Source organism: Elephas maximus, chromosome 8 (assembly GCF_024166365.1).
Source record: "Elephas maximus indicus isolate mEleMax1 chromosome 8, mEleMax1 primary haplotype, whole genome shotgun sequence".
Lineage (NCBI taxonomy): Eukaryota > Metazoa > Chordata > Mammalia > Proboscidea > Elephantidae > Elephas > Elephas maximus.
Genome location: NC_064826.1, coordinates 62,544,313 through 62,556,795, shown reverse-complemented (window position 1 = coordinate 62,556,795; position 12,483 = coordinate 62,544,313). Strand labels below are relative to the sequence as shown.

At 38.9% G+C, this 12,483-nt stretch overlaps 1 protein-coding gene across 4 annotated transcripts in view; it reads left to right on the top strand.

The window, feature by feature from the left end:
- PEX1 (peroxisomal biogenesis factor 1) overlaps positions 1 to 12,483 on the top strand; it is a 48,222-nt gene that overhangs the window by 21,364 nt on the left and 14,375 nt on the right. For all 4 annotated transcript variants that reach the window (XM_049893210.1, XM_049893211.1, XM_049893209.1 and 1 more), the window contains 6 exons: positions 638 to 734; positions 2,837 to 3,007; positions 4,218 to 4,372; positions 5,572 to 5,761; positions 5,971 to 6,137; positions 11,464 to 11,598. In XM_049893210.1, coding sequence (XP_049749167.1) covers positions 638 to 734; positions 2,837 to 3,007; positions 4,218 to 4,372; positions 5,572 to 5,761; positions 5,971 to 6,137; positions 11,464 to 11,598 — 915 coding nt within the window. The remainder of the gene's footprint in view (positions 1 to 637; positions 735 to 2,836; positions 3,008 to 4,217; positions 4,373 to 5,571; positions 5,762 to 5,970; positions 6,138 to 11,463; positions 11,599 to 12,483) is intronic.

Genomic DNA, 12,483 nt, shown 5'->3' with positions numbered 1-12,483 from the left:
AAATTTTTTTTATTGTAATAAAATATATATATAAAATTTGCCGTTTTAACCATTGTTAAGTGTATAATTCACTGACATTAACTGTATTCACAATGTTGTGCAGACATCATCACGATTTATTTCCAAAACTTTTTCATCGCCCCAAACAGAAACCCTGTACCCGTGAAGCAATAACTCCCCATTTCCCCCTCCCCCAGTCCCTGATAACCACTAATCTACTTTGTCTCTACGCATGTGTCTATTCTAGATTTTCATGTAAGTGGGATCATACAGTATTTGTCCTTTTGTATCTAGCTTATTTCAATTAGCATAATATTCTGAAAGTTCATCCCTGTTGTATCAAGACTTCATTTCTCTTTATGGCTGAACAATATTCTGTTGTAGGACTACATCCCACATTTTGTTATCCATTCATCTGTTGATGGACACTTAGTTGTTTTCACCTTAGCTATTGTGAATAATGATTCTGTGAACACTGGTGTACAAGTGTCTGTTTGAATCCTTGCTTTCAAGTCTTTTGGGTATATACCTGGGAGTGGAACTGCTGAGTCATATGGTAGTTTGGTGGTTGCCACAATAACAAACTATTTCTATGATTGACTATACTGGGAGTCCTTATGAAACAACTATTTTCTAGGGGAGTGGAAAATCAACTTTAGCCAAGGCAATTTGTAAAGAAGCATTTGACACATTGGATGCACATGTGGAAGTAGTTGACTGTAAAGCTTTGCGAGGTATGTATATGATAATACTCTACATAAATGACTTTTTTGATAGAAAGAAATGTCATTGTTTAGTGCTGTTACTCTAATACATACAAATATAATCTGATCTTTATTCTACTTTTCTGTTTGTCATTTAGTCATTGAAATTCCTGAGAAATGGTAAATCTTTGGCTATCTAATGTCTTTGATAAGATTTCTAAACCTTTCCATATTTTATGGAGGTTTACTTTCTGGCCAAAATTCTTCGTAGACTGTATTCCTGGAAATGCCCACTTAAATCATTCTGGAAAAGTTAATATTTAGAATGTAATTTAATGGATATAAAATATCTCTGAACTGCTATGGAAAACTGGTGGACTGGTTGCCTCAGGGGAGGGGAAGTGGGCGGCTACAGAGAGCGACAGGAAGGACAATTACTGTTTACCAAATGTATTTTTGCACTTCTAAAATTCTTTGACATTTACATTATTACCTAATCAATGAAAAAAAAGATTGAAACCATTTTACTTTGAGAACTTAATTTTTTCTCTTAGCTACCACTACCATATAGTCCCAACCGATCACTATACCCTTAGTTTCTATACTGTACAAAATTAAGAAATAGCCTTTGGAAACTCATTACTTTATTTGCTGTAGAATGGTTTTAGAAACTTTGTCCATCTCTTAGCATCCTGCAAGAAGCCTCATGTGAAAGTTTTAATTGAGAGCTAAGTAACAGAAAAGTTTTATATCCTCATATAAATGGGTATGTTGTCTAGCCTTTGAAAATTAAAACCTTGTAACCAAACAAGAAGCTTGAAGCCAGATTTGTGATTGAAATACAGCAAATCTAGGATCTCAAGGCAGCTACATTTGTGTCCTGTTTAAATCTGAATCTTTTTTTTTTAATAGTCAGAGCTCTTTGTCACATCCAGTCTTTTTTTTTTTTAATGACTACACTTTGTTTTTATTATACTTTAGATGAAGGTTTACAGAACAAACTAGGTTCTCATTAAACAATTAGTGCACACATTGTTTTGTGACATTGGTTACCAACCCCGTGACATGTAAACACTCCTTTCTTGAACTTGGGTTCCCTATTACCAGCTTTCCTGTTCCCTCTTGCCTTCTACTCCTTGCCCCTGGGCTGGTGTGCCCCTTTAGTCTTGTTTTGTTTTATGGCCCTGTCTAATCTTTGGCCGAAAGGTGAACCTCAGCAGTGACTTCATTACTGAGCTAAAAGGGTGCCGAGGGCCATACTCTGGGGGTTTCTTCAGTCTCTGTTAAGCCAGTAAGCCTGGTCTTCATTGATTGATTTCCAAATGTTAAACCATCCTTGCATACCTGGTATGAATCCCACTTGGTCATGGTATATATATTTTAATACGTTGTTAAATTCTACTGGCTAGAATTTTGTTGAGAATTTTTACATCTATATTCAAAAGAGAACGTAGCCTGAAATTTTCTCTTTTTGTGGTGTCTTTGCCTGGTTTTGGTATCAGGGCTACACTGGCTTCATAGAACGAATTCACAAGTATTCCTTCCTTTTCTATGTTCAGAAATAGTTTGAGTACTACTAGTGTAAGCTTTTCTCTGAATGTTTGGTACAATTCTCCAGTGAAGCCATCTGGGCTAGGGTTTTTTTTTTTGTTGGGCATTTTTTTCAATATCTTCTCTTGTTATGGGCCTGTTCAGATTTTCAACATCATCTTGTGTTAGTTTGGGTAGGTGGTGTGTTTCTAGAAATTTGTCCATTTCCTCTAGGTTTTCAAATTTGTTGGATGTTTTATCTGAATCTTGGCCTCCTCCTTTCATGTATAATTTCCCACTTTCTGCTTTTATTTGACTGTTTTGTTTTAAGTCATCTGAAATCTTCTATGGAGGAATTTAGAAATTATGGTAGCGTATTTCATTTTCAGTTTTACAAAACTCAGCAGTTTACTAAGTCCTTTGAGGCTGTATTAATTGAGCTTGTTTCTGGTTAACAAGTTTTAGAGAGTAGCATATTCAAATATGGATCCAGTTTTTATAGTTAAGTCAATATTTAGCTTTTCTGATGCTTTGTAAGTGGCAACCTGAACTTTCCCAGCCCTGAAATAACACTAAAACCGTTTCATATCTTTTGGATATAGGAAAAAGACTTGAAAACATGCAAAAATCCTTAGAAGCCGCTTTCTCAGAGGCAGCATGGCGGCAGCCATCTGTCGTTCTGTTAGACGATCTCGATCTCATCGTTGGCCTGCCCGCCCTCCCTGAACACGAGCACAGCCCTGATGCAGTGCAGAGCCAGCGCCTCGCACACGGTAATGCTTCCACTTACTGTGTCGTGCAGCATTTTTAGTCTTGATAGTAAATACTCTCTTAGAGAATAGAATATACACTGCGTTCTGTACTGCCTTTGGGCTTCTGGTAGCATTCTGCAGTTATCCTGTATCAGCAGACGTGGTCATGTGGGAGAACTGTGAAAATTCTTCAACTTCACAGTTAGTCCTGTGGGGCCTTCAGCTTGTTTTATAGCATTGATTTATTCTTGCTTTTGTTCATCTGACAAATATTTATTAAATGTTTTTGTTCAGTCCTGGTTTTTGAAGTCTAGAAGAGGACAGAAAAATAAACAATTTTAGTACAGAGTAATAATGATAGCTACTATGTAGGGCTTCCTAGAGGAGTTGATAACTCAGCTAAGTTTTGACAGAGGAGTAGAAATTAGCCAAATGAAGAAGTGAAGGAAGTATGGTCCCTAGGAAAAGTCATGAAGGTACAAAAAACATGGTTATATTAGAGAATACGCCATTGACTGGAGCTTAGAGTACAAGCAGAGGGCTAGGGAGAGAGGGGCTGGAGAGTTTGACAGCGTTCAGCTGCCTTATGGTTCTTAGAGAGCTGAAATAGTAAATACAACCATGGTGCCTAGTGTTAATCTCAAGTATTGAATCCCATAGCATCTGCATGACTTGTTAACTTAGTGCTAAAGGGAGTGCTGGAAATATCTAGGTCTAAACACATCTCCATTAATAATGTCTGTTTCAGTTCTGACCTTTAAGGCTACCAAACCTTGGAAGATTTGGGGGTGGAAAGAGATTGTTCATGAAGTCATAGGAATATGAGCTATATTTTGATTAATAAGCAGAACACAGTATGGAAAGCTATCACCCATTCATTATATTGATATTAGAGACCCCTCTTTACTATTCATTCACTTACTTTATAAGATCTCAGAGTAGGGAGCCTCACTAGACATTGGTCTGGATATACAGACTTGAGTTTACAGTTCTTCCTGCACCTCCATTGTCTTGATTAGATCCTGGCCCATATTAGGTTCTCCATAGATAAATCAGTGATGGGATGCATGAATTAAATTTTAAAAGGTATGAAGGAGCCATACTGTACATATTCAACCTTAAAGCTCAACTTGAGTTTATCATTATTTTTAATTAATATGTCATTTAAAGTTACAGTTTATGTTTCCTAAGCTTTATATTATACTAATAAGGAAATACTATTTAATTCTAGCATTAAACAATATGATAAAAGAATTTATTTCCGTGGGAAGTTTGGTTGCACTGATTGCCACAAGCCAGTCTCAACGTTGTCTGCATCCTTTACTTCTGTCTGCCCAAGGAATTCACATATTTCAGTGCTTCCAGCATATTCATCCTCCTAATCAGGTAATACACTGTTTGTAAAGGTTGTTGAAATATGCCCCTCTTTATCATCATCGTTATTTTTTTTACTTGTAATGTATGGTTTTAAATTTATTTTTATGTTAATGATCTTAAGGATATTTAAAAGTCAGCACTCAATACATACTGTACTTAGGTGCACAATTATAGTTTATAACTGCCTGAAATGTTAGGCATTTCCCAAGGAAATGGCTCTTTTGAAAACAGTATTTATTCTTAATGAGAAAGAGCAGTGAGGAATGCAGGAAGATGTCTTTGTAAAAACTGATTAACTAAATATTTTTTTTTTAACTAGCATATGTGAGGGGAGCCCTGGTGGCACAGTGGTTTAGTGCTTGGCTGCTTACTGAAAGGTCAGTGATTCGAACCTACCAGCCACTCTACTGAAGAAAGATTTGGCAGTCTCCTTCTGTAAAGATTTACAGCCTCGGAAACCCTATGGGGCAGTTCTACTCTGTCCTACGGGGTCACTTTGAGTTGGTATGGACTCAGCTCTGGGTTTGGTGGGTTTTGGTTTAGCATATGTGACTCTTAGTCCCCTCTGGGGACTCACGCTTATGATGATTTTAGGGGCAGTGAGATCAAAGAAGTGGGTCCAGAACTGGCAAGCATGTTTTAGACTCTCGTTTAAAATTCTCACCTAGAGTCTATCCTAAATATTCAGACGCTATGCTAATTAACTGTTATTGAAGAACAAAATACTATACTTGTTATTAAGCATAGCAGAATGGTAGTGATACTGGCCATTGAATATGTTTTTAGAAATAAGTTTTATAGAAATAATAATAACAACAAAAACACAATCTTAAAGGGGTGCACATATTACTAAAAAAGCTTCTTATTAGAGAAAGAAATGGCAGTCATTTATCAATCTGATATTTTTTACAACTTTATTGAAATATAATTGAATTACAATCAACTCATATACTTAAAATGTACAATTTGGTCAGTTTTGACATATGTATATACCATGAAACCATCAGCACAACAGACATTTCCATCACTTCCGAAAGCTTCCCAGGGCCCCTTTGCAGTCCATCCCTCCTGTCCAGTCCACCCTCAGACAACCATCAATCTGCTTGCTGTCACTATAGATTATGTCAGCCTGATTTTTCTCAGAATGTATGTTCCAAAATTTATACACAGATAAAATTAAAAATTTGAACATTGTGTTTTTTCTTTAGGAACAAAGATGTGAAATTCTGCATAGTATAATAAAAAATAAACTGGACTGTGATATGAGCAAGTTTACTGATCTTGACTTGTACCTTATAGCTAAAGAAACAGAAGGCTTTGTAGCTAGAGATTTTACAGTGCTTGTGGATCGAGCCATACATTCTCGTCTCTCTCTTCAGAGTATATCCACCAAGGAAGGTATGTTTACTGTCAAAATTCAAACCCTCTTTCCGTTGTTGAGAAGTGTCATTGTAGTAGGGTAAGAATTCAGCACATTCCATTTTAATATTTGAATAAGCAGTTACTTAAGTAAAGAAATTTACTTCTCCAGCTAAAGTGATGGTATATCTTGAAAATTCATATATTCAGTATGTCTACCAAAATGAGTTTTGTTTATTTTTGAACAGAATTAGTTTTAACAACATTGGACTTCCAAAAAGCTCTCCATGGATTTACTCCTGCATCCCTGCGAAACGTCAACCTCCATAAACCTAGAGACCTAGCCTGGAATAAGATTGGTGGATTACATGAAGTTCGGCAGATACTCATGGATACTATCCAGTTACCAGCCAAGGTGCTTTAAAAATAAATACCGCCCCCCCACCCCCCGCCCCCGCCAAAAAAAAAAAAAAGTATTTGCTCCCAGGAGAATCACAGACTCCTTGGCTTTGGCTTTCCTTATGTTGCTTGGCTTGCTTACTCTCACTTCGATTCAACAAGCATTTACTCTGAGTTACCAAATTAATGTCCTGCACTATTTTAGGTACTAACAGATTGTTAACGTACTTGATATGCTCATTGCACGTAAGAAACTTATAAGGAAATCTGGGCTGACATTTATAGTAAATACATTTAATGTGAAGTTCATAATTTTTCTGTGTTACTTTAATCATTCAGATTATACTAAAGCAAAATGAACTGTAAAATAGGACTCAAACAGAAACAGATAGGAATAAACTGAGAAGTAGGAGAGTTGGCTAGGTCTATAGGGTTGATGAATTAAACTAGATTTGCAGACTCTGCATTAGCCCTGGAAAGGCAGTTAGCAGGCAGTGTAGACCAGGCAGATGGTACAATCAAGGTGGCAGATGTGGATTGTTCTTCAGAAGATCAGACAGTAGCATCTAGGAGGTAGTGTGGTTGAATCAGAGACCTGGGAGGTGAGAATCACTGCATGAGATCAGGGACCCATGCAGAGAGAGAAAGAAATGGGTGAGTGAGGACCTTGGGTTACATGTAACTGGATGGTGAGTCCTGGTAACTATGGCCACCAGGGCCTGGGCCATGGTGAGTACAGCCCAGGACTGTGGCTTACAGCCTAGGACTGTGGCTTATAGCCTGTTTGAGAGAACATGGGCATGGCAACACTAGTCAGCAGGATCATGACTCCAAATGCAGGGCCTGGGCACCAAGCATTACTATCCAGATATATGGAGACCATGTGCTGAACTGCTGACTTTGGGCCCTGTTTCAAACTAGAGCAGAGGTGGAGGTGAGGTTGAGATTTTGTCCATGGGTGGAACTGAATAGGCATACTTGATAGAGGAGACCAGGATATTTCTTTCTTTGTTTATTCTGCTTTAGGTGAAAGTTTACAGCTCAAGTTAATTTCTCATACAAAAATTTATACACATATTGTTATGTGACCCTAGTTGCAATCCCTATAATGTGACGACATACTCCCCCTTTCCACTTTGTGTCCATTCACCCAGCTCCTGTCCCTTCTGCCTTCTCATCCCACCTCCAAGCAGGAGCTGCCCATTTAGTCTTGTGTATTTACTTGAACTAAGAGGCATAGTCTTCACGAGCATTGTTTTGTTTTATAGTCCAGTCTGATCTTTGTCTGACCCCCACGTATCTGTCAGTTTGTTGTACTCTGGGGGTTTGTGTGTTGCTGTGATGCTGGAAGCTATGCCACCAGTATTCAGATACCAGCAGGGTCACCCACGGAGGACAGGTTCCAGCTGAGCTTCCAGACTAAGACAGACTAGGAAGAAGGACCTGGAAGTCTACTTCTGAAAAGTATTAGCCAATGAAAACCTTATGAATAACAGCAGAACGCTGTCTGATATAGTGCCGGAAGATGAGCCCCCCAGGTTGGAAGGCACTCAAAAGATGACTGGGGAAGAGCTGCCTCCTCAAAGTAGAGTCGACCTTAATGACGTGGATGGAGTAAAGCTTCCGGAACCTTCATTTGCTGATGTGGCACAACTCAAAATGAGAAGAAACAGCTGCAAACATCCATTAATAATTGGAACCTGGAATGTACGAAGTATGAATCTAGGAAAATTAGAAATCATCAAAAATGAAATGGAAACGCATAAACATCAATATCCTACGCATTAGTGAACTGAAATGGACTGGTATTGGCCATTTTGAACCAGACAATCATATAGTCTACTCTGCTGGGAATGACAACTCGAAGAGGAATGGTGTTGCATTCATTGTCAAAAAGAACATTTCAAGATCTATCCTGAAGTACAATGCTGTCAGTGATAGGATAATATCCATGCGCCTACAAGAAAGACCAGTTAATACGACTATTATTTAAATTTACGCAGCAACCACTAGGGCCAAAGATGAAGAAAGAAGATTTTTACCAGCTGCTGCAGTCTGAAATTGATCAAACATGCAATCAAGATGCATTGATAATTATTGGTGATTTTAATGTGAAAGTTGGAAATGAAGAAGGATCAATAGTTGGAAAATATGGCCTTGGTGATAGAAACAGTGCTGGAGATCGAATGATAGAATTTTGCAAGACTAACAACTTCTTCGTTGCAGATACCTTCTTTCACCAACATAAACGACGACTATACACACGGACCTTGCCAGATGGAGCACACAGAAATCAAATTGACTACATCTGTGGAAAGAGACAATGGAAAAGATCAATATCATCAGTCAGAACAAGGCCAGGGGCCGACTGTGGAACAGACCATCAATTGCTCATATGCAAGTTCAAGCTGAAACTGAAGAAAATCAGAGCAAGTCCATGAGAGCCAAAATGTGACCTTGAGTATATCCCACCTGAATTTAGAGACCGTCTCAAGAATAGATTTGACACATTGAACTCTGGTAACCGAAGACCAGACGAGTTGTAGAATGACATCAAGGACATCATACATGAAGAAAACAAGAGGTCATTGAAAAGACAGGAAAGAAAGAAAAGACCAAGATGGATGTCGGAGGAGACTCTGAAACTTGCCCTCGAACGTAGAGCAGCTAAAGCAAAAGGAGGAATTGATGAAGTGAAAGAAGTGAACAGAAGATTTCAAAGGGCAGCTGGAGAAGACAAAGTAAAGTATTATAATGACATGTGCAAAGAGCTGGAGATGGAAAACCAAAAGGGAAGAACACACTTGGTGTTTCTTAAGCTGAAAGAACTGAAGAAAAAATTCAAGCCTTGAGTTGCAATAGTGAAGGATTCTATGGGGAAAATATTAAATGAGTCACGAAGCATCAAAAGAAGATGGAAGGAATACACAATCATTATACCAAAAAGGACTAGTCAATGCTCAACCATTTCAAGAGGTAGCATATGATCAGGAACCGATGGTACTGAAGGAAGAAGTCCAAGCTGCTCTGAAGGCATTGGCGAAAAACAAGGCTTCAGGAATTGATGGAATATCAATTGAGATGTTTCAACAAACGGATGCAGCGCTGGAGGTGCTCGCTCGTCTATGCCAAGAAATATGGAAGATAGATTCCTGGCCAACTGACTGGAAGAGATCCATATTTATGCCTATTCCCAAGAAAGGCGATCCAACCAAATGTGGAAATTATAGAACAATATCATTAATATCACAAGCAAGCAAAATTTCGCTGAAGATCATTCAAAAACGGCTGCAGCAGTATATCGACAGGGAACTGCCAGAAATTCATGCCGATTTCAGAAGAGGACGTGGAACCAGCGATATCATTGCTGATGTCAGATGGATCCTGGCTGAAAGCAGGGAATACCAGAAGGATGTTTACCTGTGTTTTATTGACTATGCAAAGGCGTTCGACTGTGTGGATCATAACAAACTGTGGATAACGTTGCGAAGAATGGGAATTTCAGAACACTTAATTGTGCTCATCAGGAACCTTTATATAGATCGAGAGGTAGTTGTTCGGACAGAACAAGGGGATACTGATTGGTTTAAAGTCAGGAAAGGTGTGCACCAGGATTGTATTCTTTCACCATACTTAGTCAATCTGTATGCTGAGCAGATAATCTGAGGAGCTGCACTATATGAAGAAGAACGGGGCATCAGGATTGGTGGAAGACTCGTTAACAACCTGCGTTATGCAGATGACACAACCTTCCTTGCTGAAAGTGAAGAGGACTTGAAGCACTTATTAATGAAGATCAAAGACCACAGCCTTCAGTATGGATTACACCTCAACATAAAGAAAACAAAAATCCTCACAGCTGGACCAATGAGCAACATTACGATAAACGGAGAAAAGATTGAAGTTGTCAAGGATTTCATTTTACTTGGATCCACAATTAACAGCCATGGAAGCAGCAGTCAAAAAATCAAAAGACGCATTACATTGGGCAAATCTGCTGCAAAGGACCTCTTTAAAGTGTCGAAGAGCAAAGATGTCACCTTGAAGACTAAGGTGTGCCTGACCCAAGCCATGGTATTTTCAATCACATCATATGCATGTGAAAGCTGGACAATGAATAAGGAAGATCGAAAAAGAATTGATGCCTTTGAATTGTGGTGTTGGCGAAGAATAATGAGTATACCATGGACTGCCAGAAGAGCGAATAAATCTGCCTTAGAAGAAGTACAACCAGAATGCTCCTTAGAAGCAAGGATGGCAAGACTGCTTCTTACGTACTTTGGACATGTTGTCAGGAGGGATCAGTCCCTGGAGAAGGACATCATGCTTGGCAAAATACAGAGTCAGCGGAAAAGAGGAATACCTCAAACGAGATGGATTGACGCAGTGGCTGCAGCAATGGGCTCAAGCATAACAACGATTGTAAGGATGGTGCAGGACCGGGCAGTGTTTCGTTCTGTTGTGCATAGGGTCGCTATGAGTCGGAGCCAACTCGACGGCACCTAACAACAACAATCTTTGCAGAGGTGGCTTAGGGAATGCTTTTAGTTCTGGGTTAACAGAGCATCTGGGGGCCATGACTTCTGGGGTTCCCCTAGTCTCAGTCAGACCATTAAGTCTGGTCTTTTCATGCGAATTTGAGTTCTACGCCACAATTTTCTCCTGGTCCGTCCTGGACTCTGTTATGTTCCTTGTCAGGGCGGTCATTGATGGTAGCCCAGACACCATCTAGTTCTCTGAGGCAGGATATTTCTGATGTAGCCTGATGTTTGACTCACCTGTTCAGAAAGTTTTATTTCTCTCTGAGTATTGGTGATTTAGAAGGTAGTTTAGAAATAATCAGTTATTTAGCTTGAAGACTCTTGGGAGATTTTATTGTCTATAATCATTAAAGATACTTCTCTATTTTTTTTTCTTTCTTTGAGTGAATATATTTGAATATACATAGCTGTCAGACTTTGCCCAGTGAAACAATACAAGTAGAAGGCAGTATACTCTTTATAAGATGGTTTTTTATTTTCTTAAAGTAGTACTTTTATAATGTTCAAAAAGAAAAAACAAAGACCTTTTGATACAGTTACGTGCATGTTATGTAGCCTGTATTCCATGGTCCTCGTTTCTTTATATCCTTGTCAAGTAGCATTTGGAAAAAATCCATGGTAGCTTCTTTGAGTTCATTTATTATTTTTAACAGGAATTTTATTTACTATCATTGTGCTGTTAATAATGAAGGGTGACAGTTACCACGACTTGCATACTTTTTCTATACACTGGTCTTTAGCTGCTGCCTAGTCATTTCTGTTTTAGACTTGAATGCTTTATCATATTTTTGTATTTTTCAGTACCCAGAATTATTTGCAAACTTGCCCATACGACAGAGAACAGGTGTACTATTGTATGGTCCTCCTGGAACAGGAAAAACCTTACTAGCTGGGGTAATAGCACGAGAGAGTGGAATGAATTTTATTAGTGTCAAGGTATGTTGCCCATTTATCTTTCTTGATTGTGGGTTAGTCTCCTATTTGGAAAGCTGATAGAGCAGTGCTTCACATACTAGTTAAAGCTGTGTGGGAAATGGAGTAATGAGCCACCTCTCTTTTAGGGCTTGTGTTCTTGCTGAAGGCAAATCTTCATGCATTACAAAATAGAAATATACATAAATATTCAGATAAAAAGCAAACTATAACTATAAAGAGGGTGAGAACCAAGACATCTAGAGGCAGGAAACTGGGGGTTTTATGATTCTGTTACTTGTTGGCTGCATGCCACCCGGGTTTGTGTCACTGGGTCTAAATTTCTCAGGTGTAAGGTGAGTGTAGGAATTTGGGCAGTGCCTCACAGTCCACCCCTGCTGTGTCAGTCCTCATGGTGTGGGGTGTTAGTTGTATAGCTTCAGCACCTCAGCAATATTAGTCGACCAAAAGATAATTAGCTCCCAAGGCACAGGGATCATAGAGCTAGCCTTTTTCAAAATTGATTTACAGTCTGAATGCCAGGTTGGTAATTTGCGGTTGGGTTATGCCTACCCTCTTTTACCACATGATTTTTTGTGTTCTGGCAATCATGGAGAAGCACTAATACGTTTTAATTTTCCTGCGTTCCTTTTTCTGGATCTTCACGTAGCCATGACCATACTTTCCTTTCTACACTTACCAGCAGAATCTAGTTTCACTTTTTTTTTAAACATATAATTTTCAAGATTATTCCCATTAGGGAGGACACCTTATCCCTTTTAGTAAGTCTTCAAATCACGATTTGGGATGAGTTCAGAATGGGAAGGTTTCAGCAGGTTGCTAATTCCATCTTGGTGGGTCAGGGTGGATTCTAGGAGCCCCTTGACTGACAGTGTGTTGCCTTGTTCT